This window comes from Papilio polytes, unplaced genomic scaffold (assembly GCF_000836215.1).
Source record: "Papilio polytes unplaced genomic scaffold, Ppol_1.0 DF823399.1, whole genome shotgun sequence".
In the NCBI taxonomy this organism is placed as follows: Eukaryota; Metazoa; Arthropoda; class Insecta; order Lepidoptera; family Papilionidae; genus Papilio; species Papilio polytes.
This window is the reverse complement of record NW_013525805.1, coordinates 3,520,461-3,535,735: the sequence shown is the minus strand read 5'-3', so window position 1 is coordinate 3,535,735 and position 15,275 is coordinate 3,520,461. Positions and strand designations below refer to the sequence as shown.

Here is a 15,275-nt window from a genome sequence, read left to right as displayed (position 1 = left end):
ATTTCGTTACTTTTTAGTGTACTGTTTTTTTTGAGAATATTTTGTTTTTGGTGTATTTTGTTTTGTTTTTAGTGCATTTTATTTTGTTTTTTAATGATGTTATATTATGTTTTGCTGTAATTTATCGATAATTATCTTTTATTTACATTGTTATGAGGCATACATTATTATATCTTAATTAAGAACATGACTTGGAATATCGTATTAGATTATTTTCGCAAGTAAAAAGAAAGAATTCCTATGAATTCCTTTTCCTTGTCCTTAAGTAACGGCGTTGGATACCGAGTTATAAAAATTTAACATACAATAAATGTGAGTGAAATGGAAGCCCGTGTCATATTTGTAGGAGCATAGGATACGGCTATAAGCACTCAGACGGGATACTAACAATTTTAAAAATATGCACAAGTAAATGGTATCACTCTATTTTTATTGTAACTTCAATAACTGACAAGAAGCGTGAACTATATTAGTCATTATCTAATAGAAAAAATAAACGAATTTGCCTCAATCCGTTTTATGTTTGTAAACACGGATGTTCAGCAAAAAACATAATTTTACAATTCACGATTGTAATCAAACGGTGACACCGTTATCACCACGAAGTTGTTTAAGTTTTCAAAACAACAAAATCACCTTTGATAAAGACTGCCAATAAAAAATAAGGTTATAAGTTTTGCAAAGGTAAAAGGTAAAAAAAAAACAGACGAATTGAGTACCTCCTTTTTTTGGGAAGTCGGCCAAAAAAGTTTGTGTGTCTTCAAATGACGGAATCATCAATTTTAACTGTACAAATAATACAAGATCAGTTTTGAGAGTTCATCAGACAGACAGATAGTCCTGATTTTGTGCAGATTGATTTGCCTCTATTTGCGTTGAAGAGGCACAAGATTGACCGGGCTTGAGATAGCCAAGCGTAGATGGCGCTTAGCCTAAACCTCATTTATGAGTAACTAAGCTTATGGCTCCCTCAGGAACCATGGCTTGGGCCTTTACTTCTTTATTATTACTGAATTGGGGACAGTCCTAACACTTGTTCACTATTACTTACTGTCTTTTTTGTAGTTTATGTGCCATAATTTAGTCAAAGATGTGGGCGGCATAAACGCTCAATTATATTTTTGAAGTAAAACAGAGTTAATCTAAATATAATCTTACTAATATTATATATGCGAAAGTTTAGATGGATGGATGTTTGTTAGAGTTTGTAGCTTAAACGGCTGAAGGGAGAAGAGATCTCGATAAAATTTGGCATAGATGTAGAGGATAGTCTGGAAGAAGACATAGGATGCTTGCTTTTGTTTTTTTCTTAATCCCGAGAAGGTAGTAATATTATAAATGCGAGTTTGTAGCTTAAACTGCTGAATGGATCTTGATGACATTTGTCATAGATGTAGATGATAACATGGATAAACCCAAAGGCTACTTTTGTTTTTTTTTTAATTCCATAATAACGAAGTCGCAGGCGAAAGTTTATGTTATAGCAAACATGCCCTGCATGTAATATTGAAAGAGAAATTTCGCGTTGATGATGTATTTGCGTTGCTGATAACCAAAATAACTAGCATTTAGTTTGTTTTTGTCTATCTGTCCACCGCCGCGGACCCGCAGTTTCAGGTATGGGAAACCGCTAGGCCGATTGCATAGAACTTTGTCTGGAAGGTACAGATTCAAGCGCGAATGTTATAGGTTGTCATTTTTTTGTTACCACGCTAACGAAGTTTGGAGACAGCTTTATTTATCCATTATTTATTTATACAAACAGACATACAATTTCACAATTCAAATATAATTTTACAAATACGTTTCTCACATTTTTTTTTACTTCTAATTTTAAATTCGGTATTTTGTTCAATTATATGTATATCCTTGGCTCCTTTACTAGGTTGATACTAAAATTGATTGGTAGAATTAATAAAAAAATTGTTAACTTACTAATATTACCTTTAACCATTCCAACTAAGCTCCAGGCATGTGCTAGGATATGGTTCACGACAAGTCGAATGGCGGGATTCGAACCCTCGATCGCAAGATCGGTAGTCCGTACCCCAAACCATAAGCTATTGGCACTTTTATTGGGTTCGATTTACATGTGACCTTGTTTAAGTTAGACTTGAATGCTCAGTGGCTGTAACTTGATTTGTAAGTTGGCAACAGGCCGATTTACTTTGGAGGCTAAAGTCCAATCAAGATGCAGTTCCCTAACTCGAATTAATTCTGCGGTACGACTTTCAAAGGGAACTTTCTGAATAGAGTGTATAGTTCGGAGCGGGATCTTGTGGTAACCAGGATACCAATTTTATTACATTGCATACATCTTACTTACTAATATTATAAATGCGACATAGATGGACGGATTTTGTGAGAGTTTGTAGCTTAAATTCTTGAATGGATCTCGATGAAGTTTTGAATAGACGTAGAGGATAGATTGGAATAACAAATTGGCTAATTTTATTTTTTAATTCCAAGCGTACAGAGTCGCGGGCGAAAGCTAGTCTATCATATACGTATTGCCGTTTTATTGCCATTTATACTAAACGTCAGATATTAATGAGAAACTAAGCTCAAAGGCAGCAAAACTTGTTAAAGTCGATCTTTGAAAATGCTCTCAAGAGCAAATTAAAAAGTTTACCCGGCACTCTGTTATCGACAAGATTGTTAATAAAAAACTATTTGGAGTTAACTTTTAAGAAAATAAAATATTTTATAAATAGATTGAAATAGTGATTGCTTGTTTTTTTAATGTTCTATTCTAATAAATAATGTAGTATGAAAATCATGTAAAATATATAATTATATATAAAAGTAAGAATTTAAAGATATGTAAAGTTCAAATGTGGTCTGAAACTAACACCAAAGATTTATAAATGCGTTTATATCAAAGAGATTCAAATACATATAGAGTATGCATACTTGACTTTTTACTCTTCACTTGGGGTATTTTTCTCTGTTAATTTTCTCTGCCTTAAAACCACATGTCAACATTATCATTTATTTTACTTATTTTTTTATTTATATGTAGGATAAGGAGGTTATAAGGATGTTAGATATGTTTCTTTTTAATATGTTATCTTTTTAATTGATTTCTGTTTAAAATTAGTTTTAAGTTAAAGAATAAAAGAGGAACGAGGAGGATGACGTCATGTTTTGGGAAAAGTGTGTAGATATTAAAAAAAACAGTAAATAACGAGTTTATTTTTTTTATTTGAACGAGCCACAACCTACATATATAAAAATACAATATTACAATTCAAATATAATTTTACAAATACATTTCACACTTTTTTTTTTATTTTAAATTCAATGTATTTTGTTTAATTATATATCCTTGGTTAATAATTGTATTTAAATTGCTGATAGGAGAAAATACCGGTGAGAATTTTTAATTCACTGTCCCTACATTTCTTAAATATTCTTAGTTTACATATGTAAAAATCCGGATAAATAAAAAAAAAATTACATATCAACGAAAAACATTACCCTTTTTGTAAGTGATAGTAAAATGATTTATTTCTAGTAAAATATGAAAAGGTAGACATTATTGTGAAAAATTCTCCTGGTCTTTTTCAAAGGCCTATGATGTGTGAGGTCTTTGAAATGGTTGACGTGAAAAATAGATCGATCTATATTGTGAAAGGGTTATATTGTTTGGATATCTTCGTGAAGCTTAAAGGATTTATGTAAAATGTGTTGATAAAAATTGCCGATATATGTTAAGTTAGTACACAAAAAGAAAGCGTTGATCTTATGTTTGGATCAAACAAACTTTAACGTTTTAGATACATTTATTTGTAACTAGCTTTCGCATCGACTATGCCCTTGTGGAATTAAAAAAAATACAAAAGTGAGTAGTGAAATACAAAGTGTGTTCTTCCAAAGCATCCTATAGGTCTATGCCAAATTTCATCGAGATCCGTTCAGTTCTTTAGGCTAAGACTCTAACAAACATCCATCCATCTAAACTTTCACATTTATAATATTAGTGTGATTAGTAAGATATAAGTAAGAAGTAAGTAGTAAGATCATCATCTTCCCTTTATCCTACTTTACTTTATCCTACTCTAGTTTTTTTTTAATAGATAGAGGAGATTTTAATAGATGGAGGTTCAAAAGGAATGTTCGAACCAGAAACACTGTCTAACTCCAGCATTTTTTACTCTGTGACAATCTTACAAGCTAATCTATGGCGACGCTTCCGTTCTCTTTGAACCCGACCTCAAAAGGAAGCGGAGCAAGTGTAAAAGGCTAGAAATTGTACCATACACTTTGTAACAAAAATACAAATTGTACAAAATCAAAAGGGATTTTTTTTTTGCTTCATTCAACAATGAACAGGAAGTTTTCTATAATCTATAGCTTATTATCTAACAATCGGATAATTGGTTACTTGCCTTTTTGTATACTTGTATATTTCGAATTAAATGTAATGTAATTCATATGTAGTTATATTCTTAATTCCACATTGCGACAGATGTATTTGACAAGCTTTATTCTAGCCAAAATACGATATAACATTCTTTGTTCCTTTTGTAAATCCGGCCAATCAGAGATTTAAAGGTTGTAATTGGAAGAACACATCATCATTCAAACTTATAACTAACACCATTCAAATTGAGCCATATTTCAAGCACAATTTTTTTTATTTCTTTACGAGCTGTTGCCCGCGACTTCGTACGCGTGGTATAAGAAAACATACAAACTATATAAATTACAAAAAGCTAAGTATCCCTCGGGAACCGGACATTTATCGGGGATGAAGCTTATCCCATGTGTACTCCAGACTCTGTTTTATATCTGTGCCAAATTTCAATAAGATATGTTGAACCGTTGCAGAATGATCGAGTAAACATTAAAAAACTAAATTAATGAATCCCACGGGAACCGCAACTATTCCAGGGATAAAAAGTAGCCTCTGTGTTCTTCCAGACTATGCTCTAAGCCTGTGCCAAAGTTCATGGAGATCCGTTCAGCCCTTTAGGCTCCATCCATCCATCCATCTATCCATCCATCCATCTAAACTTTCGCATTTATAATATTAGTAAGATTAGAAAGATTTCTAAAAAATGTAATATGGTTACACAAGTCATTCCCGCCAAACCACTTACGTACACTACTTACGCGTCATAAAACCAAAGTCCATACTTTATTGGTCAATTGTCTTTTACAAATCTTAACCTATATAAAAAGTTAATGCCCGTTTTCACTAACCAGCTCCTAAAGTATTCTTAATTTAAAGCAAAATTATGTACTACAGCCACTAAAGGTTAGTGAAACTAAATTAACATAAGGCTCCCTAAAATCTGATTAACCTCTAAATTAAAGAGATATTTGAAAATTGTATGATCGTACCTGGTGGTGTAGTTAATAGTATTGACTTAAATTATTTAAAACTAGCTGTCGCCCGTGACTTCGTACCGGCGGAATTAAAAGAAACTTAGTAGCTTTTTTAGCTTGGGGAAATGCTTTACGTATCCTCATCTTTAAAGGGGTAAAGATGAGTGATGTTGGGCTTGCACCAACTAAGAACACTCACGGTCCCACAGCGTTAACGAGTAGCCTTTGTGTTCTTGACAAACATTTAGCATCTAAACTTTCGCATTTATAATCTTAGTAAGATTAGTAAAATTAGTTGTTACTTTCGCAAGTTATTGGTGTTCTGAAAATAGGGTATAGAAAAACTGCAAGCTGTTATGTCAGTGAATATTACTTTTGCAAAAAATAATGTTGTACAACCAATCTAAAACCAGATCCAGATGAAGGGAACTAATGGTACTGTTCACAGGCAAAATAATTTGTTATCAGTACAAATCCGTTATGCTCGATACTGTTTTATCTTTGACTAGCTATCCGCGTGCGGCTTCATCCGCATGAAATTATACATTTATTGTTTGCATTTGTCAAATTCTCAATTTCAAATGTCAAAATACCAATTACCTTACAGTGGCAATCTTGCTTCCTTGATGTTGGTAGCATCTTATTGTCTCTTTTCCACATTAGGGTTGTTATCCAAAATGTTTACCCCCTAAGTTTAATGGCGTGAAAACATATAGCCCAAAGATAACGTAAATGTAGGGCTTTTTATTACAAAAAAGAATTATTAAAAAATATGCTGTAATTGCTGACATCTTAGGCAATAAAGAAGTGTGTGTTTACGCTTTATTATAATAGTATAGATTACAATTTCACAATAATAATTTTAACTGTACTGATATGTTACGTGAGTAATAGGATAGGATTTTTATCACTCCATGAGAACAAATTCACATATATTAAGGCCGTAAAATTTACGTTGTCATTCATTAACGTGCTTTGTGACCGGATATTAACAAGATGTACATTTTCCTTATTCCGGCAACTTTGATTGCACTCTTGTACCTTTACTTTACGAGAAATTTCAACTTCTGGAAAAATAAAAATGTTCCTGGCCCTAAGCCGGTACCGTTCTTCGGTAATATCATGGAATCTGTTATTAGACGGAAACATTTGATTTTGGTTTACAAAGATATTTATGAGAAATATCCTGACGAGAAGGTGGTTGGTATGTACAGAATGACCACACCGTGTCTCATGCTGAAAGACTTGGATATTATAAAGGACGTGCTTGTCAAAGATTTCGACATGTTTGTTGACAGAGGAGTCGAATTCAGTGAAGAGGGTCTCGGTGCAAACATCTTCCACGCAGACGGTGATAGGTGGAGAATTCTCAGACATCGATTCACTCCTCTCTTCACGTCAGGGAAACTGAAGAACATGTTGCATTTGATTACCAACCGCGGTGAAAAGTTTATTAAGCACGTGGAGAAGATTACCGAAGTCCAAACAGAGCAGCCCATAAATTCTCTTCTTGAAAAGTTTACTATGGCTTCTATCGCAGCTTGTGTTTTCGGAATTGATTTAGATGAAGATATGTTCCATACGTTGGAAAAGATTAACAAAATCTTTTCCACTGCGAGGTACGGAATTGAATTAGATATGATGTATCCTGGAATCTTGAAAAGGTTTGGCGGTTCACTATTCTCAAGTGTTTTAAGCAAATTCTTCCTAAATCTTATAAAAAGTGTCATCGAACAAAGAAATGGAATGCCGACGAATAGGAAAGACTTCATAGATTTAATTTTGGAATTAAGACAACAGAAAGTAATCGAATCTGCGCGAAGAAATGAAAACGAAGATGTTAAAACACTTGAACTGACTGACAATATTATCGCTGCTCAGGCTTTTACATTTTACGGAGCTGGCTACGAAAGTAGCGCGTTGACTTTAACGCATATGTTCTACGAATTGGCAAAGAATCCAGATATACAAGACAAACTTATTAAGGAAATCGACGAGGTTCTTGAACGTTACAACGGTGAATTAACTTATGACGCTCTGCATGAGATGACGTATCTTAGTCAAGTATTTGACGAAACTTTAAGAAAGTATCCAGTTGCGGATCTTTTGCATCGCAACGCTCAAAGTGACTACACACTGGCTGGAACTAATATCACTCTACACAAAGCAGATACTGTTATCATCTCCGCTTATGGAATTCATCGAGATCCAAAACACTACCCAAACCCTTTGAAATTTGATCCAGAACGATTTACTCCTGAAAATGTAGGAAAAAGGCATGCATGTGCTTATTTACCATTTGGAACTGGTCCTAGAAATTGTATAGGTATGTACATTTGTTTTGATGTTTTGTTGTTTTTAGTTGAGGACATCAAATGAGATTCGTATCATATATTTCTGTGTTTAAAGTTATCCTTCATCGCCGACATAACGATAAATTGTTATCTGAACTCAAGGCTATCGAAATAATGATTATTTTTATAAATACTGCGACATTACTTCCTACATATAACATAATCTCGAACTACGTAATCTTCCTTTTTACTAGTACTTTAAATGCAAAAGTTTAGATATATGGTTGTTAGAGTTTGTAGCCTAAACTGCTGAACGAATCTCAACTACATGTGGCTTAGATATAGATGATAGTCCGGAAGAATACATGGGGTACTTTTGATCCTGGAAATACGTATAGTCAAGATTCCCGTGGGATACTTATATGGGATGGCGTGGGATACTTAATCCCGTGGGATAATTTCACAGTGGTAGTGCCCGCTTTAACATCTTAGCAGGAATGGGCCGGCACGCCCGGTGTAATACCACGACCACACAGAAGACAGGCGTGAAATGGAAGCAATTCCGTGTTTCGTCTGATGAGTGTGGTGCCGGAGGCCTAATTTTAGTCCCTTTCTCTTTACCACCATTTTCTTATAAGAAGAGGCTGGGAAGAGGAAGTGGATTTGACGGTGGAAGATATGTATAGGAAAGGGAAATGTCCTCTTTATGTGCGTCTCTTCCTCCGTCGGATAAGGGTAGGCAACGCATCTGCAATTGCGGATGTCTATAGGCAGCGGTCGCTTCGGATTGAGGTGGCCGCTTGCTCGTTTGCCACCTTATGTTATAAAAAAAAAAATACATATTCATGTTTACTCCATTATTCTGCAACGGTTTAACATATTTGATTGAAATTTGGCATAGACATAAAACAAAGTCTGGAGTAACAAATGGGATATGGCTTGTTCTCGAAAAGTGTCAGGTTCCCGAGCGATACGTAGTTTCTTGTTTTTCGTAGTTCGTATTTTTTAATACTGCGCGGACGAAATCGCCAGTTATTAATGATGTCGAAATACTGAAGAAAGGATGGTCGATATTGTGCGTCATGATTTTTAATATGCTTAATTTTTTTAATTTCAGGTATGCGGTTCGCTAAATGGCAGTCTCAAGTGTGTAGTGTGATGTTTTTCTCAAAATTCCGCGTCGACCTTTCAAAGAATACGCCTTTGGAGTTGGAATACGATCCTAATTTCATATTCACTGTCCCCAGTGGAGGTGTACCTTTAAACATTGTACGGAGATAAACCTGTGGGTTTCGAGAGTATGCATTCTTGCTAAAAACATGCTAGTCCATATGATACTCAAAAATACTTAGTAATTATGGAAACAATTTAATGCTTTTAATGTTCTAGTTTTAATGTTGAAAAAAAAAACGTTTGTAACATTTGAATAATACAAAAAAAATTCTAGCCCCCTCTACTAATAAGAAAAGGATTGGAAGAAGAAGGGTATACGATGGTATTTGGGTTGGATAAGAAAAGTCTTTTCTAGAAGAAAGGACATTTTAGATATTTTACATATTTTTTCACAGCCTGTTTTATGATGATGGTTCCAGATATATATTGAGTACGTGGTCGTGGCTAGTGGGAGACTGGGGGCAGCTGCCCATGTAGTGAATCAAAAAATGTGAAATGACAATTACGTGTAAAACCATGTTAATAGTAGCAGCCCTAGACCAATCCTAGATTCACTAGCAACGCCCATGTAGTGGTCACATCAATAGTTGTAATAATTTGTAAATACTAATAAAAAATTGAAAATAAAGCTATTTTTATTTCTTACGCAACATATTCAAAGTTAAAACGTGTGACATCGTAGACACATGACAACAAAAGTGCCGATGTTAGTAAAACCAACGTCCTGGGTTACATTTAACGGCGCCCCTAATAAGCCCATATAAATAAAACTAAAAAGGTGCACCCAGGCGCTACATTATGTCGCCTGAGGCGCCTCTTTTTTCGGGCGCCCTGGGCGGTCGCGTCACCTTACCCCGCCCTAACTCCGTGACTGATAAGAACCAATTAGATACCTACGGTGTTTTACCTGCGTTATCTTTCATTAAAAAAAAGTGATCGATTACGATATTCGAAGTGATAATCTTAATTTGGAATTATTAATAATAATTTTAGATTTATTAATTATTATTAATAAGAATTATTAATTATTCGAGGTAACAATTAGACACACATATCAGAAATGTTATGCAAATTTTTGTCTTGTTACGAGCTGTTCCCTTGCGGCTTCATTCGAATGAAATTATGAAAACTTTATTTTATTGGTTACATTTGTCAAATTCTCAATTGATATAGCAATATTGAAATTCACAAATGCCAACTAAGGCTTTTGTAATTGGATACCAATTACTGTTACCATGGTAACCTTGCTTTCTACTTATTTACCTCCTAAGTAAACAGAGTGAAAATATATAGCCTAGAGCGTGTCATAAGTGTAGGGCTTTTTACTAAAAAAATATTATTCAAACGTATGCTGTGATTGCTGAATATCTACGTAACTAAGTAGTGTGTGTGTATTTACACTTTATAATATATATTGTTATACCTAGATAGATTTACACTTAATAGAGGTAGACCTAGAAAGAGATGGATGTATTGCGTGACAGGTGACATGATCAAAAAGGGTGTGATGACCGAGATGACGTATGATAGAGTTACATGAAGGACAAAAACCTGTCGCGCCGATCCTACGGGAGTAGGATAAGAGGGAAGATGATGAATATTTTTTAAAAATTTTTATAAAATTAAAACATGTATGCATTTTGAGCACATTATGCTGACAACAGGAACCATCCCGCAGTTAGAGTCTATAATAAAGTAAAAAAGATTTACGAAAATTAGAATGTTTACTATACTTGATTTGTGAAACATAACTTTACTAGCTTTTCCCCGCGACTCGGCCCATGGGTGAACGGACATATATACGTATTTTGACGGGTCTTCCGCTTGAGGATAGCTGACATGGACAGCCTATATAGGCTAATTATTTTTTATTCCACGCCATCAAAATGGCGACGTGGCTGCTATTTCTGGAACGGTTGGCCTAAACTTGACGGGACTTTGGAAAGTTGCTGGTAGAAGGTAGGCACGCGGGAATGTTATAGACGACTAATTTTTTTAAATTTTACGGGCCACAGCTTGTAAATTATATAACCTTGCTTTTGTCCGCGATTACGTCCGCTCGAAGTAAAAAAAAATTAGTATATATATACTAATTTTTTTTAGCTTATATAAGCTACTTCTTTCTTTCTTCTTCCAAACTGTTTTATTTTTTTTATTAATAAGTAGTTTAGATTTAGTTAATCAAATGATGTGTTGGCAGGATCTAGAACATTTGAAGTTGCACAAAAATAATTATTGTTGTGAAATATCTTCACTTATCTTAGTACCTATAAGAATTTGATAACACAATAATTATTATTCATAATAAAAATATGATTGATCATATTAAATTTTTTATAAGTACGATGTAACTATAAAAGCAAATGTAAATAATTTTCCTGTTTGTAGTTTTATTTGTATGATTTGTATTATTTGTAAGTTCCTTCACTCTTGACCATTGACTTCTTGAGTTCGATTGAGCTGATTGTTCGCGACTTAGTACACGTGAAATCTATCTATACTAATAAAGCATAAACACACACTTCTTTGTTGCCTAAGATGTCAGCAATTACAGCATGTTTTTGAATAATACTTTTTCTAATAAAAAGCCCTACACTTACGTCACGCTTTAGGCTATATATTTTCACGCTATTGAACTTAGAGGTTAAATATTTTGGATAAAAACCCTAATGTGGGAAAGAGACCATAAGTTGCCAACATCAAGGACACAATATTGCCAAGGTTTGTCATGTCACATCATTATGACATTTGCTGTTGATAATTTGACAAATGTAAACAACAAAATAAAATTTTCATAATTTCATGCGGATGAGGCCGCACGGGAACAGATAGTAGAAAATAATCATGAAAAACCTAAGTTTTACCATAGGATATCTTATTTTACTCATTAATAACGAAGCTATTAAAAGAATTTTTAAAAATGGGACCTGTAGTTTTCGAGTTATTTCAATTTTAAAATACAAATTATTCTTCTTCATAATATTAGTATAGTAGATATAAAAGTGTTGCGATGTATTGCTGGTCGTAGTATCTTCGAAGATATAAATTTGCCAACCCACTCATCCTCTTTAATGACATAAGAGATAGCAATAGAACACTTAAGCGAACGATAGTTACAATTCACGGTAATGCAGACCACACACGTTAGATTTACATAACGATTTTAACCAAATTACACAATACACAAAACACAGTTGTTACATAAATGTTTTGTCTGTAAGTTATTAAGTTTTGCAGAAATTCAAAGATGTCTAGAAGCCAGAATAGGGACGAAACCGACATGCAAAACTGAACGTGTGTAGCCTGCATTACAAAAAGAATATTGTTGATTAAATTTTTGATAGTCACTCTTCAAATGCGATACATTATCATATGAAATTTAATGTATAGACTACAGAGGGTAATCAATTCACAATATCTCCTAAGTTAACTTTAATAGAGTCATGTGAGTGTGACATTTTTTGTAATTAAAAAAAAACATATATTAAAGACCCCAGGGACTGCTTTTGATAAGGCAACCGTAAACCATCGTGTTAGGCACATTAATATCTTCATTTTGAGTACAATTTCATCAAAAATTTCAAGAAACAGAAGGAGATAGGCTCCTTGACCCTAAACGTTTGACCGATTTTTTTTTGTTGCTACCGCTTTAATGGCAGAAAAAGGATAGGCAACCTCACCTTAGGACTCTAAGTTATTATTCACGTTACGTACTATCGATCGATGACAAAATTTTCAGAAAACTGACGAAGGACTTTGGATACAAAAAATAGCATTCCAGAGATCAATATAACGTAGCCTTGCCAGGCTACGGTTAAACAACCTGGTTACAAAATGTTTTAAAACATTTAAAATTACAGATTCTATTAGAAAATCTGAAAAGCGTATTCATTACTTACGAATATGAATTGCTCTTCACAAATGGGGAAAGGGACTGGCTCCTGCACAGTGGAACCTAGTACAGGATCCAAGACTCTCGTGAAATGTATATTTTCAAAAGTGAAGTAATAAAGATTTTTTTGTTTATTTATTACTGAGAACTAAGAGTTAAGACCTTTGTAGGTACACAAGCTGTTCGCCGCAGCTTCGCTTGTGTCCTTTTTATGTTTTATTAAATTTCTCGTGATTCACATTTTCTCAATCGATTCAAATGACAAAGAAATGATCAAAATAACAATGATTTGAAGATAGTGTTGCACAAAAACCGCTTATTGTTGTGAAATAATTGTTTTTCTTATCGCTTTTGATTATTAAATATTAACGTTATTGCTGAAATAACGACAACAATGACTGGACAATTAAATAATACAAAACCTAATCATTATGTTAATTTTTTTATAACATAAGGTGGCAAACGAGCAAGCGGCCACCTGAATCCACTGAAATGGAAAGCGACCGCTGCCCATAAACATCCGCAATTGCAGATGCGTTGCCTTCCCTTCATCTGCGGAGAAGGAGACGCACATAAAGAGGACATTTCCCCTTAATATGCGTCGCCTCCACCGTCAAATCCACTTTTGCTTTCAATCCTTTCCTCTTAAGTAAAGAAAGGAAAGGAAAAGTCACACTCATCAGACGAAACGCGGAATTGTATTACATCGGGCCAGTCGACCCATTAGTGCGAAGATGTTAAAGCGGGCTCTACCACTGTTCAACGGTTCTTGTCAGAATTGAATAGCACACGAGAAAGTTCATGACAAATTATAAAAAAATGTTTTTAAACTGTTCAAAAAGATGGTAATGTAATTGAATCAAAACATGTTGTAGAAACATTATAATTCCAATCAGTTTTCAAATTATCTTAGACAGTTCGATGCATAAAAATGTCACATCAGAACCGGAATGATTCCTTCTATCTATCGTCAGTGGATAAATCTAGTTAGATTTTAAATTGTCAAATTTCATAAACGGTAGATGACATTGTGCGAATAGAAAAAAAAACATACACGGACTTTATTGCCGCTATGCTAACAATAAGTTGGTAACAAGCGCCACTCAACGCATATTGGGCTTTCAACTGGAGTGCGCAATATGCGCCGAGCTGTCATTTAATATCGTATTTGTTGACTGTCAGCACAAAGGGACTGTAATTCATATGGGAGCATATAGTGCCACAAACTTATTTGGCCTGTCGAGTAGTGCCGCGGTTAGTCCTCTTATGCACAAGGCAAATACAGTAAACCAATGCGCTTCCTTACAACAAGAATTCCGTGAAAAAATACCCCCTAAAACGTTAACATTCCTAACATTTTGCCCTGCCCTGTTGCAAAACGTGTTATACGGCGGATTTTTACAACACGAATGTCTACAACGTGGAATCATCCATCGTTTTATAGAGGGGGGTTTAGTGTAGTCTGAAAAAGAATTTGTGACATTGGAATGAATAGTTGTCTGCACGTCAGCCATTAGGGGCTCAATTTCATGATTTTCTCTGTATATCAACTTTATTAAAATACAAGTAACTTGAAAAAAAATTGCTCGTTTATTATTTCTCTTTACAGAGTGGTACAGGTGTGACAGGAAACAAATCGCTAATAAATACAAGTCCTGTTAAAATTCTCTATAAATCTTCATATCGGAAAGGGACCATAAACTACAAGATGCCAACATTAAGGAAGCAAGGTTATTATGGTAACGATAATTATGACATTTGCAATTAAGAATTTGACAAGGGAAAACAATAAAATACAGTTTTTATGATTTCATTCGAATGAAGCCGCGCGGGAACATCTAGTCTATACTATTATAATAAAGCGTAAACAAACACTTCTTGGTTGCCTAAGATGTCAGCAATTACAGCAAATTTTGGAATAATTCTTTTTTTAATAAAAAGTCCTTCACTTACGTCACGCTTTAGGCTATATGTTTAACGCCATTTAACTTAGCGGGTAAATATTTTGGATAAAAATCCTAACGTGGGAAAGAGACCATAAGTTTCTGCCAACTTCAAGGAAGCAAGGTTGCCATGGTTTGTCATAATGACATGTCATTTTGACATATATAAACAACGGAATAAAATTTTCATAATTTTCTGCGGATGAAGTCGCACGGGAACAGCTAGTTATTTATAAAAACGCATCTGAAACTTCGGCCATTTCCGATGTCCGCTTGCTCGTTTGACATAAAAAAAATAAAACATTGCATTTAAGTCAAAGAGATTTATATAAAGCGATTGGAGATAAGTTTTTGTTTATAATGTTATTTTTCTCTTCTTACGTATTTGGAAAAAACAGTATAAGTAATATCTAAAACGTAAATTACGAACATGATGAATTTGCGTTGCTGATAACGAAAATACGGTTTTCAATATTTGTCTGTCATTTTGCTATTTAAAGGCTGTTACATTCAAATTATAAATAAGACATTTATTTTAATACAACTCGTTATATTGTAACATAATTAAAATAATTGTTCATTTTTATTTATTCACTAGCTATTGCCCGCGACTCTGTGGGCGTGGAATTAAAAAAAACA

General features: G+C 34.0%; 1 protein-coding gene across 1 annotated transcript; it reads left to right on the top strand.

Annotated features, from left to right (window-relative positions):
• The first annotated feature begins 6,286 nt into the window (after window positions 1-6,286).
• Window positions 6,287-9,429, top strand: LOC106104867 (cytochrome P450 6B5-like). Its single transcript, XM_013285057.1, has 2 exons — window positions 6,287-7,660; window positions 8,746-9,429. The coding sequence occupies exons 1-2, from the start codon at window positions 6,331-6,333 to the stop codon at window positions 8,907-8,909; spliced, it is 1,494 nt and encodes a 497-aa protein (XP_013140511.1). The 5' UTR covers window positions 6,287-6,330; the 3' UTR covers window positions 8,910-9,429.
• Window positions 9,430-15,275: the final 5,846 nt, after the last annotated feature.

Excerpts from the sequence above, each read along its gene's own strand:
- LOC106104867 (XM_013285057.1), top strand. The coding sequence starts at position 6,331 with ATGTACATTTTCCTTATTCCGGCAACTTTGATTGCACTCTTGTACCTT. Across the intron at positions 7,661-8,745 it reads TGGTCCTAGAAATTGTATAG|GTATGCGGTTCGCTAAATGG; the intron begins GTATGTACATTT and ends TTTTAATTTCAG.